This window comes from Rhinopithecus bieti, unplaced genomic scaffold (assembly GCF_001698545.2).
Source record: "Rhinopithecus bieti isolate Rb0 unplaced genomic scaffold, ASM169854v2 scaffold_1561, whole genome shotgun sequence".
Lineage (NCBI taxonomy): Eukaryota > Metazoa > Chordata > Mammalia > Primates > Cercopithecidae > Rhinopithecus > Rhinopithecus bieti.
This window is the reverse complement of record NW_016803640.1, coordinates 1,396,942-1,416,080: the sequence shown is the minus strand read 5'-3', so window position 1 is coordinate 1,416,080 and position 19,139 is coordinate 1,396,942. Positions and strand designations below refer to the sequence as shown.

At 35.8% G+C, this 19,139-nt stretch overlaps 1 protein-coding gene across 4 annotated transcripts in view; it reads left to right on the top strand.

Moving 5' to 3' along the window:
* PARP8 (poly(ADP-ribose) polymerase family member 8) overlaps window positions 1-8,018 on the top strand; it is a 191,421-nt gene extending 183,403 nt beyond the window's left edge. For 3 of the 4 annotated variants that reach the window (XM_017891859.1, XM_017891839.1, XM_017891868.1), the window contains one exon: window positions 3,469-4,912. In XM_017891859.1, the coding sequence (XP_017747348.1) occupies window positions 3,469-3,571 (103 nt within the window). In that variant the 3' untranslated portion in view covers window positions 3,572-4,912. Of the gene's footprint in view, window positions 1-3,468 lie in introns of all 4 variants that reach the window. The other variant, XM_017891849.1, reaches the window with a different exon arrangement.
* Window positions 8,019-19,139: the final 11,121 nt, after the last annotated feature.

Here is a 19,139-nt window from a genome sequence, read left to right as displayed (position 1 = left end):
AAAGAAAAGAAAATTTCCATATTATCCCCATTTAGAGTTAACTAGGATTAATCTTTTGGTGTACAACCTACATTCCTATGCGTATAAAATCCTAAGATCATACCATTTGTACCATATTCATCTCCCTAAAGCAGTGTTTTGATTATTCATTGCCCAGACAGGCTGATAGTTAAATAGAAACATGGCATTCTCCAACATATAGAGTCCCTTCTACCTTACTTCAGTTATATGCACAAACCACTGATTAAGTGAAATTGTTGTCCAAGCTGTTTCTTAAAAACAACTTGGAGTTATATTTCCCACTATTGTGCCTTTGCTCAGTCAATCCAGATGATTTGACCTTCTTACCACCTAGACCATTAGCCTATTTTTCAAGGCTCATTCAAACATAGTCTTTTCCTTGGCACCTCCCCTGACCTCCCAGTCTGAAATGATTCTGTCTTTTCTCTGAATTCTGCTCATCCTGTGTTTGGACAGCTCAGGCTGCCTTGTCCTTTTTTTTAATTTGTAGAGATGAGGTCTTGGCTGTATTACTCAGATGGGTCTCAAACTCCTGGACTCAAGTGATCCTCCCATCAAGTTGTCAATAATTTCAAAAGTTTTTATTTATGAAATGTCCTGACATACCTAAGAAATTTCTGGGCAGCTAAATTTCATCTATTATCCTAGTTTCTATTATTTTTAAAGCAAATGGTTAATTTTCAGTAAAATTTTAGTAATCTTTTGCACTCCTGGGAATATGAGTAATTCTTGTCTCCTTTTAGATGTTTTCATTTTTCATTCTACCAAAACCCAGTCAAATGTATCATCTCCCTAGTGGTATCATTCATATTCTATTTCTTTTAAATTATGTTGTTTTCCAGACATAAAAGAATTTTACTCTTAAATCATAAATAACTGTGACATGTTCTGTATACTCTATTGTAAGAAATGCCCTAATGCCACTATCAACTTATGTATCTAAGCCTTGCCAGTTGCCCAAATTAAATGGATGTTTGATTTTTCTTGATTATTATATATGCACTAAATTTAAAACACCTGAATGCCTTTGGTCAATTTTGTCATTCAACCCACAACTGTTGTGATTCCTTGTGGGTTTCCTAGACTGTAGAAAAATATACATTTTATTTAATACTTTTAAACATGCTTTCTTTCTCTTTCTCTCTCTTTCTCTCTCTCTAGTTCTCACTCTTGCCTTCACTCCCACTTTTGCTGTCTTCTCTCTCTTCCTCTGTGCTCTTTCAGTCTTAAATTATTATCCTTTATTCAAATAATTTGAGTCTCATGTCTTCTCCACTAACTTCTAATGCTTTTTAAATGTCAGTGTGCGTATAATATTTGGGTAGACAAACCCTTCCATCTGACTGAAAAGAGTGATGGGGGAGTGATGGGGCATGACTGGAGAGGAAGTCTGTATTTGAATGATGAAGGAACTCATATTGCCAATAACTTGGATTTTGTTCTGTAAGTGAGATGGTGGTCATTTTTCTATCACTTTTGCAGGGTGGAGAATAGATCTTGTAGGAGAGATGATGGGGATAAGTGTAGAGACAGAGAGATCAGTTATAATGTTGTAACAACTCTAGGTCAGTTTGTCTCACCACAAAAAGAAATGTGTTTGACATTGTGACTTAGAAAAAAATAATTCTTTCTACCTGTAGTGAAGTCAGTGTTCGCTATTCTATTCTATTCTATTCTATTCTGTTCTATTCTATTCTATTCTATTCTCTTAGTCATTTAACATGCTGGTCTGGACAACCTAAATTAATTTCAAAACCCACTAGTTACACACAACCTGCAACTTGAAAACCAATCATTTAGACAAATGACAATGGAGGCCTAAACAAAGGTAATGGCGTCAGGTAGAGAGAAAGTTTAAGAAACTGGAAGCAAGATAGCTTGGTAATTAATTGGATTTAGGCACAAAGAGAGCCAAGAATGACTAAAGGTTTTGTGTTCCTGGATGCTGGTACATCAAATTGAGATATGGATGGAATAAAAAGTAGCAGTCCCAGGGTCAAAAAATAAGGACTTTGAATATACTGAATTTGTGTTATCTGTAGGAAAGTTATATAGAGAGAAAAATTTAAGGATCGAAGGTAGAGTTTTAGGAATTAGCATGTGTGTGATAGTTAAAACTTGGAAGGGGCTGAAATAATTGATTTTGCATGTCGTGAGAAGAGAGAAAACTGAAGTGTGATTCATTTATAAAACCATCATTGAAATGAGAGGCCAAGGAAAAGGATGCAATAAAGTGATTGAGAATTAATCTTAGTAACAGAGCACTTACTGTCCTGAGAAAATACTTGTAATTGGGCTGTGTACCACATATCCCATTCTTTTTCTTAGGGTAATGTTTCACCACGAGGTGTCATTTCCATGTATATGTAAGTTGAAACTTGCTGAATATATCTAAAACAGCAATAAGAATTAGCCAAATAGACAACCTTGGGTCATTTAGTTAAGAATTTAGACTTGGTACAAATGCAGTTATCACTTGATGGTTAAGCAGTGGATTACATAAGGAGCCTAGCTCTCTTTGCTGTATGTCATCTTTTCATTTTCCTATATTGTGCTATTTCAGGAAAAGATAGTGGCTAGTATTAGTCTTTGAGATGTTGTGCTTATATCCCTGGTTATCTGTTTTCAAGTAATTACCACTTTTCTAAAGCTTCTGTCTTGAAGCCATTTTATGAAGTAAAATAATTTGTCACTTGTTCGCCTCTGGATATGATCATGAAAGCTTGAAAATTCATTCTTAGGAAATTCTTATTTCCCAAGTAAGTTTATTTGAGAAAAATGAATTACCATCTAAAATGTAATTATTTAGTTTTAAAGAACTTAGTAATTGCTGTTCTTTAATATTATATTTTCCCTTCTACTGCTAAAGTAAACTTAGCAGGCTTGCATTCTTCTGTGAAGTACCAGCATAAATAAGAATATGTTACAGTCAGACTAAATAGTGCAACCAGTGATAAGAAAAAAGATCAGCACTGATTGTGGCTGAATAATTATTAGAAGGCAGGCATGGCAAAGAAGCAGTGGTAGAAAATGAAGTGTCGTCAGTCAGAAAGTAAAGAAATGATTGAAGTAGGAGTAGAGTTAAGAAGTCCAGAATCTTAGCAACATAAAGTTGAAGCTGTTATTTTTTTTTTATAGTAGATTTCATAGCAGCTGCTGTGGGAAATGCCTGCAATGCCAAAGACACTGAGAAACTTCTTGCAACTCAGACAGTGCTTTATGAGGGGACAAAAAAAAATGCAAGAAGGGAAAATTTAGGCATGACATAGAATGGGCTGTTCTGTGTTTCACAATGAGGACACGTTGTTAAATGCACCTGAAAAACAACCGTATAATTTGCTTTTTATTTTCTTGGGCTATATTTTAGGTATCAAATAGCATTTCTAAGCTGTTTTAAATGCTGCCATCTTTTAAAATGTTTTTATATTTTTATGTTTTGTATTTCAGCTATGAAGACGGCCAAGTGGGAGATGCAAATATTAATACACAAGAAGGAGGCATTCACAAAGAGATCCTCCGAGTAATTGGTAATCAAACTGCTACTGGTTAAAGGACCACCATTTAATTAACATGATTTGAAAGCCTTCCTCGGGTTCAAAGCTGGATTTTGAACTGAAGAAGATGATAAAATAATTTATTATTATTATAAACAAAATTAACCCTTTGAATACTGGTTTTTTTCTTACTATTTCTAAGTATCTCATTAAATACCTAAAATGGTATAAGATTTATCAATTGTAGGGTTATGGAATCTAGTAATAAAATTTCAACAGCACTTAAACTGAAGTTTGGGTTGCTCACACAATAAACAGATTGAAAAAACTGTTTTGTGCTGATATTTTTGTATTAAACTCTTTAACTGGATATTTGGTATTATATACCGACATTTTAGGTTACCAAAATAGAATTGAGAACATTTTATAATGGCATCTAAATCAATCAGATACTCTGAAATAAGTATACTGTTTGCACATTCTGATGTGCTATATCATTAGCAGTATGGGCATTCTAATGTTTCGGAAGGGATGTTCCCTATTCTTCTATTTTCTTCATACAAAACAATTAGGTCTTAGAAGCAGTGCTTTGCCAAAAAGTATGTAATATACACATCTATAGATTCATGCATCAAAATGTGTGGTTGTGAATATATTTGTGTATATTCACACGTATGTTTTGACAAGAAAGATGGCTTAGCTTCACAATTCTATCCTCATTTAATGGAAAGAAGATAATATTTAGTAAGCAATAAATTTGAACATAAACCAAGATATGAGCCAAATTTACCACCATTCATTCACTGAAAATATTTTCAGACAATTTTTCAGTTTGTCTGAAGAAATTCAACTCTTTTAAAATGTTATCTAAAAGTCATAATTTGGGGAACATACATGGCCTGGTAGACGGAATCTATATTCAAATGATTATGTATTTGAAAGACCTCAGAATTTAAAGAAACCATATATATTTTTTATTTACTACAAGAAAACATTTTACCATTTTATTTATGCCACACCAGCATTTTTGTATTTGTTCATCTAATACCTCTGCTTATTTTTTTTCATATTGAGAAAGAACACAAACTTTGATGCTTCTTTTATATTAAAAGACAACAAATAAGTTTATAGAAAACAGTAACACCAGCTCTCAGCATTTCCTTTTCAAGACTCATAATTTCATCAAGATCATTTCTTATTCTTTGAGTCCTAGAGTTCTTATTCATCAAGTTTTAATTGACAGTGTTTATTTTCCCACATGTTGTCTTTGGAATAAGGCCATTCATGAAAGCAGTTTAATTAGTGAGTCTGCCACTCTATTCAAACCCTGAATCAAGGCTCTATCTGATTTTAATTTATGTAGAAAAAAAATAAAAATGTGTAGTCATTTGCAAGTATAATGTGATAACTGCTGTGTTTATTTCCTTTGTCTGGCATAAAAGGTGAGAAAAAGGTCATACATGTTGTTAAGGGTTGCAGTTTAGGAAGTATTTTCTAATCATTTGTTTTGTTATATTGCAAATAATTGATATGCCACTTATTTCTGTAAGAAAAAGTAGGCTTGAAGTGGCTGGGATATTAATCATTTTGATAGTATCTACTTAAAACATTGATCTGTTTTGACTTGTGGCTCTGAACTCTGGGCTAGGCTGAGGGATAATAGTAGTGGGGTAGGGCAAAGATACAATATCATATCCAGTGGGGTTTTGTGACCACTTATTTGGAAGACAAAAAAAATACGTGGAACAGAGGACTTGCTTTTTTTTTTTTTTTTTTTTTTTTTGTCAAGAGCGCACGTTCCCAAATCACTTAACCTGGTTGTAAACATTTTTAAAGCAACAGAATTATTTTTTGAAATAGCTATACATTAGACAGCCTATACATGAAAACAAGAAGAGCCTAATACCATAGAGTGGGAGACGGAACTGAAACTTCCACCTTTTGACACTAGACACTGAGGCAACCTCCAATAAGCTCTGTAGAGCCTCCCAGCATAATTTAAAAGCCACTGACCTAATCCTTATGGTTTAACTTAACATTTGAGTGATCCTGTAAAAGAATATAGATTGGATCTGAACTGGAAGATGGGTGTGGTGGTAACTTGTAGGACTCAAGAAAGACTGTTTAATGGAAAATGACATAATAAAACTGTCCTGCTGACTTAAGAATAAGAGTAGGTCCACCTCTCTGGGAAATGATGATAGGATAATGCAGCATCTTTTATGATTAATAAACGTAAGATATCTGTTAATGGGGAACAGTTTAATTGAGTGTATCATGAATGCAGAATACAGATATTGTTCAAAACAATTGTCCTCAGAACTTTGGAAGCAAATATTCTAAGGAGAACAATCTATTTTTATTGAACTTTTGAAAGGGGATAATCTATAATAACTGATAGACATGATTTCTGTATGCTAAAAAGAATCAAATTTCAGTTACTACTACCAACATATAATGTGCTTCCCAAAATCTAAGCAGTCCATACAATTTAGAGATTTGAAACACTGTTATCATGGCTTTGATTCAGTCATGTCGTTAAAAATTATCTATTCATCTTATTTGAGATTCAAACATTTGATATTGGTATTGTGTTTTTTATAATTATTGGAAACTGTCACCGGCTTTGTATGGTTGTAAATTGGTGCTGTTGCTACTAGATAGTAACCCACAACAAAGGCAGTCAGTTATTTTCATCCTGAAGTAGGGAAAGAAAGTTATAATTTATACGTTCTACTTTTTCCTATGTTGCGTGATTTTGTAAAACATTTACTATGAATAATATGTCTCTTTCACTGTATTAAAATGAGAAGAAAACGAACATTTGAGAATGGAAAAAAGTAATAATAACACATAATCGAGTACTATAAAATGCATTATAAGTAAGAACTTTTGGTATCTTCGAGTGCACGATGTGGGAATAAATTTTATACCGTGCTGATAAATTCAGTCATATGTGGGTGTTGAAACTTTTTAATTAAAGGTTTAATTTAAAGTGCCACCATTTTAAAAGTTACTGTTAAATACTGTGTAGTACAAAACACCAACCCAAGCTATTGTTAAGCGTCTGAATATTTTTCTTTGAAAATTTAGTTTGGAAGAAGAAATTCCTTCATTTTCTCCCTTTGCTAAAAGGAAAGAAAATCTATAAATATGTAAGTCTATGGAATTTAATCTTTAACTGAAAGAATTTTAGCAGTACTTTATATAATAAAATATTTTTAAAACTATAACTTGCCTTAGTGCATGGGGTTTGAGAAAGTTTTAATGAAAAATTCATCATCCTCATTAAAGAGTCTGGATAACTTCATCAGATAGTAATTTAATATGTCACGAAGGGGCCACTCAACATTGGGTCATCTACCATCTAAATAAATATGGATTTCATGGTGGCATTTGAAGCACATTTTGCAAACATTATGATGTTCTATTGTCTTGCTGAATTCTTTATTATAACACTACCTCAGGACAAATGATAGACTGTTGGTAAGGTAAATTGGGTTTTCAATGTCAGGAACAAATAAAATTTTGCAAATAGAAGTCATCAAATAATTCAACAGTAAGACCATACTGGACACAGATGTTGCCAGTTACTTCTGGACAATGTGGTAACATGGATATTTCAATCACTGGTAACAATGTCAGGGTTAACACCCAGTGAGTTATCTGAAAGAATTTGGGTTGCAAAATTTAAAATTAATTAGTTTATTTTGAGATTGATTTTCTACGTGGGCCAATTTTATGTCCATTACCTAAAGCCACTATCTCCCACTCTAAAAAGTTAAAGGATGAAAACACCCAACTGCTACACTGGAGTGGCAGACTGAATATTCAAGCATTTTGGCATTTAATGCCTGCTAAATTTTTGTCTGATTATATATAGATTTGATGTATATTATTACCCAGGAAATTCTTCTTGGGAATTTTGTATACATTATGAAATATTAGGATAAGTTTTTGTAGGTCAGAAGAATTTCAAGTAGTTTTTAGACAAAACATATCTATGAGTGTGAAAAAAGCTGTGTTGATGAATAGATTACATTACACATTTACCAGGAGGTCAGTAAAAAATAGTGCTTATTTACATAGTCAATATAATTTAATGTTCTAAAAATAGTATCTTCGATCTGCCCAATATTTAATGTATCATTTGAGATTTTTTTAAATGCAGCTACTCCTTTATGTAAACATTAAGATATGCCTATGTTTCTTTAACTTATACAGCCTCTTTACAATAAATTTCTTGATTTTTGTGCACAGAATAGTATTGCAAACTGCTATTTAGCCTTTGGTGCCTTAGAATTATTACAAATATTTAACAATATGTACATAATGTAAATACTGCCAAGAGATCAGTAAGGCCAAATATTTTCTCTATTCACTTTTTATTGCTCTTGCTTTCTATTGCTACTAAAGCCTCTTTTATCCAGCTTTGTAATAGTTCCAACATTGTAGCCAATGTAAATGTTTGCTTTCAATAAATCTGAATTTGTTCAACAAGTACGGTATATGTGGGCAGTATTTTGAAAGCTCAGTTAGGCTTTAGATTCTCCTCTTGATGAATCTTGCTTCTAGGGACTATGTATTTGAAGGTCTCAAGAAACTCTAAAATTGATGTTGCCCTTTTTGTTTTTAAAATGAGGGAAAAAAAGAAAGTCTTTTCAGTATTCCCCATGTACTTTCAATGACTTAAATTGATTGTATGAGTGCCGTTTTAATTTTAAATTCTGTCAAGAAGTATAACATTGAAACAAAAGATTCTTATATGTTTGTATGTATGTCAGTTTGTAACATCTGGCCATAATATCTAAAGGAGCATTTCAAATGAACTGTCCTGAATTTTCTAAGCATTTTTGACCTGATAAGTAATCAGAAAATGGTTTTTAAAGCACCACTTTTATAAAATACATCTTATTAACTGAATAAGATCTTAGTCCATAAATAAATAGGGTCTTATAAACCCATTAATAGTAAAATTTATGAGGAGCTTACTGTATATCCTTACAATAAGTAAAATAATTTTAACTCATGATATATTCATAATTGAGAAGCTTTAGATAGCAAACTTCTTTTGTTAGACTTGATTTCAGTTACTCTAGAAATACTTGGGAATCTAGTATGCATTTTTGACAGTAAATATAAGGACTAGAGAGTATTAGATTTTGTCTTGCCCTTAAGGAACCTCCAATTTTTTTGTGAAAAGAAAGCAGACACATTTGGAAATAATTCTAGAAGAGTACAAGATGAACAATGCGGAATGGAAAAGACAAATGCAAGCAAAACTTGGGGGAAATAACAAACCATTGCATTCACTGAAACGAAAACTACACCCTTAATATCTTGAATCCTTAAATTAGTACTAGTGAGTAATGTTAATATTATTAATTTCCATTTAATCACCAGACACTTCGCAACTCTAAAACAAAATCTAATAATCTCTTGGCCTTATGCTGACTGTCAAGATGCATCCTAGGCTCTTAACAAGTATTTCTAGAGTGATTGGAATCAAGACACGTACTTTGTTGTTGATCATACATATATTAGAAAGCACTTAATTTTTTGCTGATTTTTAAAATTTTTAATGATATTTGTTACTCCTGTGACACTTATCTGTCTCCCTCACGGAAGCTGCTCAGAGCATAGTTCTAACTCTTCAGTTAACTTAATTTACCTTTCCCGGTCCCCCCACTTTGAATGACCACTGGCTAGCCTGATAAAATCACCTGTGTTTTGAAAAACTATACAGGCTGCTTTATTGGAAGTCCAATGTTAAAAGTTACTTAAAGTGTCTGAATTTATTTGGCCTCTATTTCTGTTCCCAACTTCTGGGTCCCTGTTTTTAATTATTTTAAATAACAATGACTTGTAACGTGGATCTAAGAAGACATCTTTTCAAAGATAACCAACATATATATAGTTTAAAAAATCATGTATTCTTCACTTTCAGATAGATAAAAGTTTTGATTAAATAGTTTTTACTTTATATAGCACTTTATAATTTAGAAAGCACTTTCACGTAGATTGTCTTATTTTGTCTTCAAAAATAAGACAATGTGCAATGTACTTAGTAGGTATCCTGGTATGGATGAGAAGCTAATCCTTTCCAAAGAGGGCACTATGCTCCGAAGCTAGCCTCAGGGATTCTCAGTCTCATCTCTGAGCTTTCTAATAAACCAGGTGTATTACTGCTGAGATCCCAGCTTGGCAAAACTCACAGCAAAGGTAAGAATTATAGGAGACTAGTGAGAAGAGTCCATGAAGAGGGAGTGCTGACTGCCTTGAAGAGCTGTGTCAGGGAAACCTGAAATACCATTGTATAGGCTGGGTGTGATTTTATTCTAGAGAGCTTGGAAGGAAAGAAGTCTGCACTTGATGTAATTGGCAATGGAAAAATCATTGTTAGCCCTTGGGTGAGTGACATGAAAGTGGGGTTTTAGAAGCATGTTGGCAGCTGTATGCAGAAAGAATTTCTGAGAGGGAGGCAGAAAGCAAGAAGAGATATTCTGTATCTCTTGTAGTAATTCTGACAGGAATTAGAGAAGAAGAACTGAGAAAAAGAATGGATATAAGAAACAATATTTAGGAAGAAGCAGTAGGAAATGAAATCCAATTTATAATAATATAAATTGAGAATAATTTCCCCCTTGATTTTTTATTGGAGATCGATTAAGATTCTCTCATAGCATTGAGTATTCCGAGAAGGACTGACTGAATACAAATGACTTGGCTATGCTGGCTGTACACTAAGAAGTCTGAGCACATATTCAGCCATGTGAAGGGAAAGAAGAGAGGAGTATTCTGAATCACATGGAGACATGTTTGAGAACAAATCTCCCCTACACCTGTAAAACCAGGCTTACTAAATACTGAGATCTGTAAGAGAATGGTTGCAGTAGTGCAGTAAATCTCAGGTCTGTTTTAATGTGATTTATTTCCAAGATCTATCGTGTGTGTGTGTGTGTGTGTGTGTGTGTGTGTGTGTGTGTGTGATGTATTTTAGCCTGGGTAACACTTAAACGACTCACCACCCAGGATGATCGCATTGTACTCTTTACACTCCACTTGAAAGACACAACCCACTGTGAATGGCTCCAACTCTGACCCGTAGTCTGAGTACTCTTAAATCTGCAGCTCTTATTTGTATCTTTCCCTTTAGCTTCAAAATTACGTGATCAAATACCTCCAAACAAACATCTCTTCCTGAATGCTCCAAGGACTCCTCAAACTCTAACCAATGTCCCCAACCCCCACCATTCTACTCTTCTTGCACTATTATCATTGAACCAATGAATGGCCACACCTTCCACCCTTTTGCCCAAGTGAGAAGATAAATTATCCCTATCCCCTTCCCTTTCACTCAATCCCATCCCCCAATCAATAGCTAAGCCTTGTTAATTTTTCTTGTTGAGTGTCTTGTTGTGTTCATCAGTCTCGTTCTCTCCTGTGACTTCCTTTGCTAACATTCATGTAGGTTATAGCAATATCCTTCAGGCGACTTTCCTTGACTGAATCCAGTACCCTTTGCCGAGAACAAATTCAGCTAGCACATAGTACACTTATGGTTGATAAAATACTGAATGCCTCTGTATGTTAGTAAATAGACACTACATCCAGTCCCAAATTGCTCAGATGCAGCAACAAAAATGTTAGCTTAACAGACAGAGGAACTTCCTCCTGTACTTTGGCCCCGGCTAAATAGGCTATAACTGGCTCTACCTCCTTCTGACCCTTTGCCCTCTCTTAATGCTGGAGCTAAAGTGATCTTACTGAAATGAAAATCCACTTTTGTAATTTCTTTGCTTAAAATCCCTTCAATATCTCCCAGTTTCTCACTCAGTAAAAATTTCTCACCAAACCTTTCACACATAACCCTTCATGGTCAAGCCCCTGCTTCCTTCTCATCCCTTTCCAGCCTCGTTTTCCACCACCACCAAACACTCAGCATTGCAACTCAACTGAATTCTTGGCAGTTCCAAGAACAGCCCATTGCTTCCCACCTCTCACTTGCTTTTTCTTTCTGCCCCGGTCACCATTTCCAATTTGTACTTCTTTTGACTCTCAACTTATTCCCAGTCTAGACCAAATGGTCCTTCTAGATCTTTTCCAAGTCTCTGGCCATCGTTCATCTATTTCACTTAGCACATAGTGTTGAAAATGTTTATTGATTTGCCTGTTTTTCCCCCGCTGGCTACCCTTCCTCCATGCCACCATGCACAGATTATTTTCAGTACTGACAAAATGTTTGGGACTTAAGTGGGTGTACATGTACACAATATTACAAATGTCTATCTGAGAAAAACAGTCTTCGAAAAAAGTGGCATTAAAGCTGAAAATCTTTAGATATGTCTTCTATTGGTACATACTAGATTCATAAATCTAAATAAATACCCATGGTGGGGACATGTTAAGCCAAGGCTATCACTGTTCTGGTCACCATCATCACTATCATCCTGGGCATCATTTCCAGCTCTATCACCTGCAGGAAAATGTAGGAATCTCATAATGTTGGCAACATCTACACTCTCTCTCACTCTTGAAGTATATATTTTCATTTTAACTTTAGATCAAGCAATACCTGGATTGGAAGGTCGCTTTGAGGGCCCAGAATGAAACATAAAACTAGATACTTGCAAATTTATAATTTAATGTCAGTAATTTGCATAACCCAAGGATCATTGCTTTGCTAAATAATTACCTTAAATAATGAGCTTCCCTAACATACTTGAGTTCATTTACAGGTCATTAACTACATGACATACATGACAAGAAAAATAGCTACTTAAAGCTATAGTACAATAATATTCATTACCAATAAAAATAAATCAGTGATGGAATTAAGCACATCTATAACTATAAGTCAATGGGAAAATAAAGTTTCTTCCAAAGGAATTGAATTCTTCTAACATAGTATAAATTGTAACTAACCTGAATTTTATTACACATTTTTCTCTGTCGACATCTAACTTAATTTTTGCAACCCTGTAATTGGGAACATTTCTATTATTTATGTGTTTCCTGGTTAACTTCTGGGATACGTATTTCTTAGTAGTTGTAGGCTTACAGCACAGTCAATTTTCTAGTTCTAATAACAGTAGCTCAGGAGTGGAATAGCTTTCCATAGTGTATTATTTGGATTCTTTTTCTTTGAGTTGCTGCCTGTTGCAAATCTACCCATAATTCAAGGTCAAGTTCATGTACTCCTGAGTACATGAATACTTGTACTTTTCTTCTAACCATAAAAGATCTCTTTCTGCTCCAAATACCTGAAACATTTTGTAGTTCTCCTGGAGCACTGATTTATAGCTATCACTATTTCTAGGGGTCTTTTCGTAAAAAAATGCATTCCTGAACACATTCTACCACCACTAACAATTTCTCTGTTAATGTTATGCTTAATTCTGTAAGTTTAACCTGTTAAATATTCAGCGTTTAACTTTTTAAAACTTTATAATTAAATAGCATTTGACATTTCAGTTAGTAGTATTGAAGGAAGTGACAGAGTGAGTCCAGACACTGAACTGAAGCCAACCACAGTCTCTTCACTTCTTTGATAATGTCTCCACCAGGATAATTTGTAGGGAGTAACAGGGCAGAGTTACCATTGAGCCCAATGCTATAACAATTTAATGAATAACAGATCCACCACTTTTGTTTCATTCTTTCTATGGGAGTTTTCTTAAAATTTTTAGGGTAAAATAGTTTGGTTGTTCATTGGACCTGAGGTAAGATATTAAGTTGCATATTGACACTCAGAAAACATCTGACAAATGCACAGGTTACCTTTTAATATATGGAAGCTTAAAAAATATATGTGTAAACAAACATTAAGTTTCATAAGCATATTGATTTTGTTTTATAATTACCTGATGTCATTCATTTATAGAGATCAGATATGCTATTTTAGCTTGCATTTTGTGTTTTTGGAAGAGTGTGCTAGCACATTTTCCCATCAAAATAGCAGTGACAATTTCTTACTATCTTATTTCTGTCCAAGGCACTACCATCCAAAGTCACCAGGTTGAAAACCACTTCCTTGCCTTCCCCATCCACTCAGCCCCCAGGAACTGTCAAGTATCTATCCAAGATACCCCTGATTTCCCTGGACTGGTACAATATTTGTCAGCTGTGATATTTTCCGTTATTTATTCAAAAGACATTTTTAGTCCATGATATGTACCAAGCTCTAACTAGTGTTCTCTAAAAGTTCATCTTTCAATAAGTAGTTCTTTACTTAAAAAGAACCTTCAGTCTATAAAAAAGTATATATGAGAAGCAGTTACAATCCAGTATGATGCATGATATTGTAGGATAGGTACATGGAAGGAAACCTCTCACTGAGCTTTAAAGACCTTGTCAAGGTACTATCCCGTGCAATAAATCCTGCAGCTGTCATTGCTATATAGACTATACATCCTTGTATGTAAGCCCTCTATGAAGAAACAAAACTGTTATCCATCTTTTTTTTAAATGTGTGACAAAATCACTTCGTATACCTTTTATTTTCAGTCAAGCCAGGGTTCCCACTAATTGCAAATCTACAAAATATAGACTCTGTTAATTCTATGCCTTTCCTCACTGTTTCCCTTTGATTTGAATCATTCTACCTATTCTCACTGTCAGAAGAGTTTATTTTAATTCTGCTTCCTTAAAATCTCAAAGGAAATCCAACTTCCTGTCTGAAGCCCCTCACCAGGCATAATCTTTCTTCCTTGCAATCTCATAGCTATTAAGGCAAACGTATTTTGGGTATGGGGGATATCTGCTGTGAATAACAGCACCAGCATTTCTTGCACAAGCCTGGAAGCTCCTATGGGTAAGAAATTGTATATTTTTATTTCCTGGTGTCCTCCACCACCCCAAGTAAGTAGTATGTTATCAGCAAGTATGTTGGAGTGAATAAACTTTCAAAAATGTAATTTGAAAACTCTGTAGGCAAAGCAGTATTGCTGTATCCCATCATCACATTCTTATGTGATTTCTGCCCTTGCACACCAATGGTACCAAACTAATCTGAGGACAGATAATATATCTAAACTCTGTTTTACAAATTGAGTACAGCAAAATGGCTGCCTTTTGTGCAGATAACAACTGGAAATCCTCTCTCAGAAAAAAAGAAAAATGTCAAACCTCAACCCGAGATCCTGATTGTTACTCATGTTTCCTATTTTGCCTTGGAAATACAGCTGTCTGATGCCTTCCTCACAGCAAAGCCTGGCCTGGCCTGGTTGAGAGTAACATGTTTGTTGGCTACAGAAGTGAGAGCCAAAAGGAGAAGCTAAACCCTGAGACTCCTTTCCTGGAGAGCTGTACGGCCTCCAGTCTCCACTGACTCCTGCCCTCATCTGCACTGGCTCAAACTTCCTGTTTTAGCTTCCACAGAAAGTCTCAAGAGACTAACTAAAATGGATATTTCGGTCTCCGTGTGGCTACTTTTTCTTCTGCAGGTGAGAAAAGAAAGAGTCTTGTGAAGGGGTCCCTAACCCAAGAGGCTGAAGTTTTCTTGGAGAAGAAAACTTTTGGAGTTTTCTGAGGGCATGATTGGAGAACCCCTCTGAAAACCCTAGAAGAGCAGCCATGTATTTTCCTTTGTTGATGTGAGGTGAGAAGCTGGGCACCAGGAAAGAGGGTAGAAGCCTGAATTTTATTCCTCACACAGGCAACAGAGGAGGGAAGCCCAGGTCAAAAACAGCAGTGAGAGGGAGAGAGACGGAGCTATATGGAAGCCTCTGAGATAATCTCGGCGCCCTCTGAAACCAAGAAGAGTATCAAGAGAAATTCATTTCTCAGCCCTCTACTTAGAAGCCCCATATGAACCCTGACTCTATTCCATGCTTATTTTTCATGCTACTTTGTATAAATACTCAATTTTTGTTTAAATGCTTAGTAATTTGCTTGGTTGTCTTCATAGCTCTGCTGCTTTTATTCCTTTGAAATTGTCTAGCTATTCAAGTCAAAAAAATTACATATTTATTTTTCTGTGATGTGATTCATTTGTCTGCACAAATAAGCTTTTTCCTCAGCATGACTATAACCACAGTTCTACCCACACCCTCATCTCCACAACTGCCCTGCAAGCATCATGTTGACATATTTTCAAAAACATCAGTCTGGAAGGTGACAAGGTAAAAAGTTGGCCCATATTGGGTTGTGACACTGTTGACAAGGTGTCACCATCTTAAGAGTTGCAGATAAAAGGCAAGCAATGTGAGCACAGCTTAGGAATCCAGTAACCAGCACGATTTTCTACGTGACCACCAATAGATCCCACAACCACCGAGAGATCGACGTGAAAAGGTTTAAAGGCGGTGACAGCGGCTGACATTTAATAAAGGTGGCAAAGACAAGAAGTTAAACATTATGTTCAGGCTACAAGATAGCAACTTCTCTTCACAATGGAACTATCTAGTGTATTCAGTTTGTCAAAGAAAATCTGTAATTCACTTATTTGCCTTCTGTTTTCCTGGCAGGTGTAGAATGGGGTGTTGGGCACTGAGTATGCATGAGATACTCTAATTAATTATACAGTTTTTTTCTGAGATTTTTTTTAACCCTACATGATTTGATCCCTCCCATCAGTCCAACCTCATCTCCTATCACCTCTCCTTCTCAACTCCCTGAATTGAATGATTTTCTTTTTTCTGTATGTCCTCTCAATACAGCATGAACCTATTCAGTCTCAGGAGGACCCTGAGTCATCTTCCTTGCTTAGAAGGTCCTCTTCCTCTGTCCTCCAGGTACCAGGCTCCTGTAAATACCCACAGGCCCAAGCTAAGGTCCGCCCCTCCATGAACTCTTTTAAACTATAACCTCTATTGTTTAGAGGGGCTTTGTGAGTTTTTATTTTATCTCCCTAATATTTTATAAAGTCCTACATGGAAGGAAACATCATTTATACTTTAGATTTCTGCACAGGTCAGCATACAGCAAGAATTCAATAAACAATTATTGAATGAGCAAACTGAATTGACCAGTTAATTGAATGTTAAGAGAATGAGAAAGCTAGGATTTAAGAAAGACTGGATTTGTAGCCAAAAAATGTCTATATTAAAAATATTTAGGCATGCCTACTTCTCTGCCCACACAGCACTCATATATACTTCTGCTTAAAGTTTTCTCACAAATTTAACTGTTTATACAATGATGTCTCTTTGTGTTTTGTGAGATCAAAGTGCTGGAGTTATTCACCTGTGTCTTGTGCTTTAGCCCAGGGCCTGATACAGACAAGGCACTCAATATACCTTGATAAATGAACTAGTTACCCAGTGAAAAAATGAATTAAGTGAAAACAAGATTAAATTTGGAGGCCTCTAAGCAATACCTACTCATGTCTATAAGGGGATTATGTCCTGTATTGAAAATACTCCTGTGGGCCCCAGGAGAAATACATCCTTGGACTAAAAAGGATAGTTAGGATGTGGATGCTTGGAGGAAGGAGGGGGCAGGCATTCTAAGTAATTAGACCTACCTGAAAGCCTTCGTGAGAGTGGAAACCCTTAAAGTGTGCAAGCTTTTGGAAAGGGTATAGTTTCCATTCATTCCATTCCTGTTTGGTGCCAGGATTTGTGTCATCCTACTCTGGCACACTATATTTACTTTGAATTTGCCTTTCTCATCACTGGTGGCTTCCCTTGTTGTCTCCACTCTCCTCTTGAACTGCAATTATTCCGAAATGCAAACTGAAGGTGGACAGAGAATGAGAGATCCAGGAGTCAGCCTAAAGGCCAGGATGCTGGGTGAAGGGCTCTTTTCTCCTGATTGAATGAATCAGGGATGAAAATTAGGGCATGTTCTAATAGGATATAGTAAGCAATTTGAAGCATTTCACTACATCTGAATACTTCTAAAAAATGGGAACAGCTACTGTGGCCCAGGTACTCTGCTAGGCACTGGGGGGATGCCAAGGTAAAGGCACCTCAATCCTTGCCCTTCAGCAGTATGCAGACTCTGCAGTGCTTTTAAGGGTGATGATGATGATGATGACCAACACTATGCACAAGGTATTGTTCTTATCATTCCACATGGCTAAGTTCATTTAACACTTAAAATAATCTTTTAGGTTGATACCATTATTATCCGCTTTTTATGTATTAGAAGACCAATGCAAAAAGACGTAGCAATTTGCCCTAGGTTACATATTCAGTGAACAGTGGAATCAAAGCCATCCAACTCAAGCTCACATTTTTAACTGCTCTGTGATTTTGTTTCCCTCACCCTCTGCTCAGCACAGTTCCAAGCACAGAATCTACATGCCAAAATGTTTATTGAACTGAATCACTTTGTAAGGAGGGTTCATACAATCTCTCCATCCGCATTTTTTGAACTAATTTTGGCATTTAGAATGGCTCAGAAAAAGACATTGGCCCGGGAGAAAATCCTTATAGGAATAAGAGGAACAGCTGCTAATGTAAATGCTACTCATAACACTTAGAGAGTTTGCCAACAAGTTCAACAGAATCTTGGAAATGTCTGCTCCAGAAAAGCTTGTGATTGATTCCAATGCCCATCTTATGCCCAGATTGCACAAGGTGAATCCAATGATCTTCTCACAGAACATTGAGTGCAACATCTGCAAGAAGGGCTGTTGGGACAGGCCCTGTCCTACAAAATACAACAGAATGAAACCGGGAAATTGTCACAACAATTTACATCACCTGGAATACAGTGACACTGATAATCCTCAGGACTATGAAGCCTTGGAAGGATATCAGATTTATGAGGCCTAAAGCAAAACACCAGAGAAAATTCAATATGTATAGAGAACTAAAATGCCCACGAAGGAAGTGAAAGCTATGTCCTGCTTTTTTGATATCATGTGATGAAACTGCCATTCAAAGTGTCTTCCTGTGAAGCAGTTTGTCAGAGTTGTGGAGGGAACCGTGAGATCAAAATGATTATGTATTTTGTACCTGTTTCATTTATCTATTAAGGTAATCAAGATGTATATTTGCCACTTATAATGTGCAACTGCCACAAAAGGAGTTAGGAAAACAGAGATGAAATAGAACGAAATGCTCAGACTGTTCGTGAAGGCTGAGAAAATGTTTCTGATTTTTCACCACAGTTCCAATCCGGGGCATTTTTGCCTTAGAACCCATGCTGCACTCTTCCTCTGTTGTGCTCTGTACCATGGTGGGAGACAAACCTACAGATGACACTTCTCAGGCTCTTTTAATCGAGGGCAAAAAAATGAACTAATAACAATGGAAAGGACTAATAGATTGAAGAACAGGAGAAAGGAGCAGCCAGGCTATTTCTCCCTCAGTTTGTTCCATGATGGCCTCTCCAATAGAGGCTCTTTCTCCCGCATGGTTTCAGGTAGCTTTCATAAGCAAGTAACTTTCTTAGGCAGGTAATCATGGTTCCAGTTTATGAAGAGTGACCCCAGCTCCTGGGCTCTTGCAGCATCTCCTCTTTCAGCTTCGCCAGTCTTGGGGTGCTGGTGGTTTCCTATTATTAACTTCTGGCTGCTTCCATGGGCCCTGTTTGGATTCTAGTCTCCTCCATCACCTGAACTACCAATACTCCACTTTAAACCTCCTCTGTTGTAAATATTCAAAATACTTTCTATTTTAGACCCTGATTAAGATAACTGCTTATTTCTTGTCCTTAGAACAGAGTCTTACC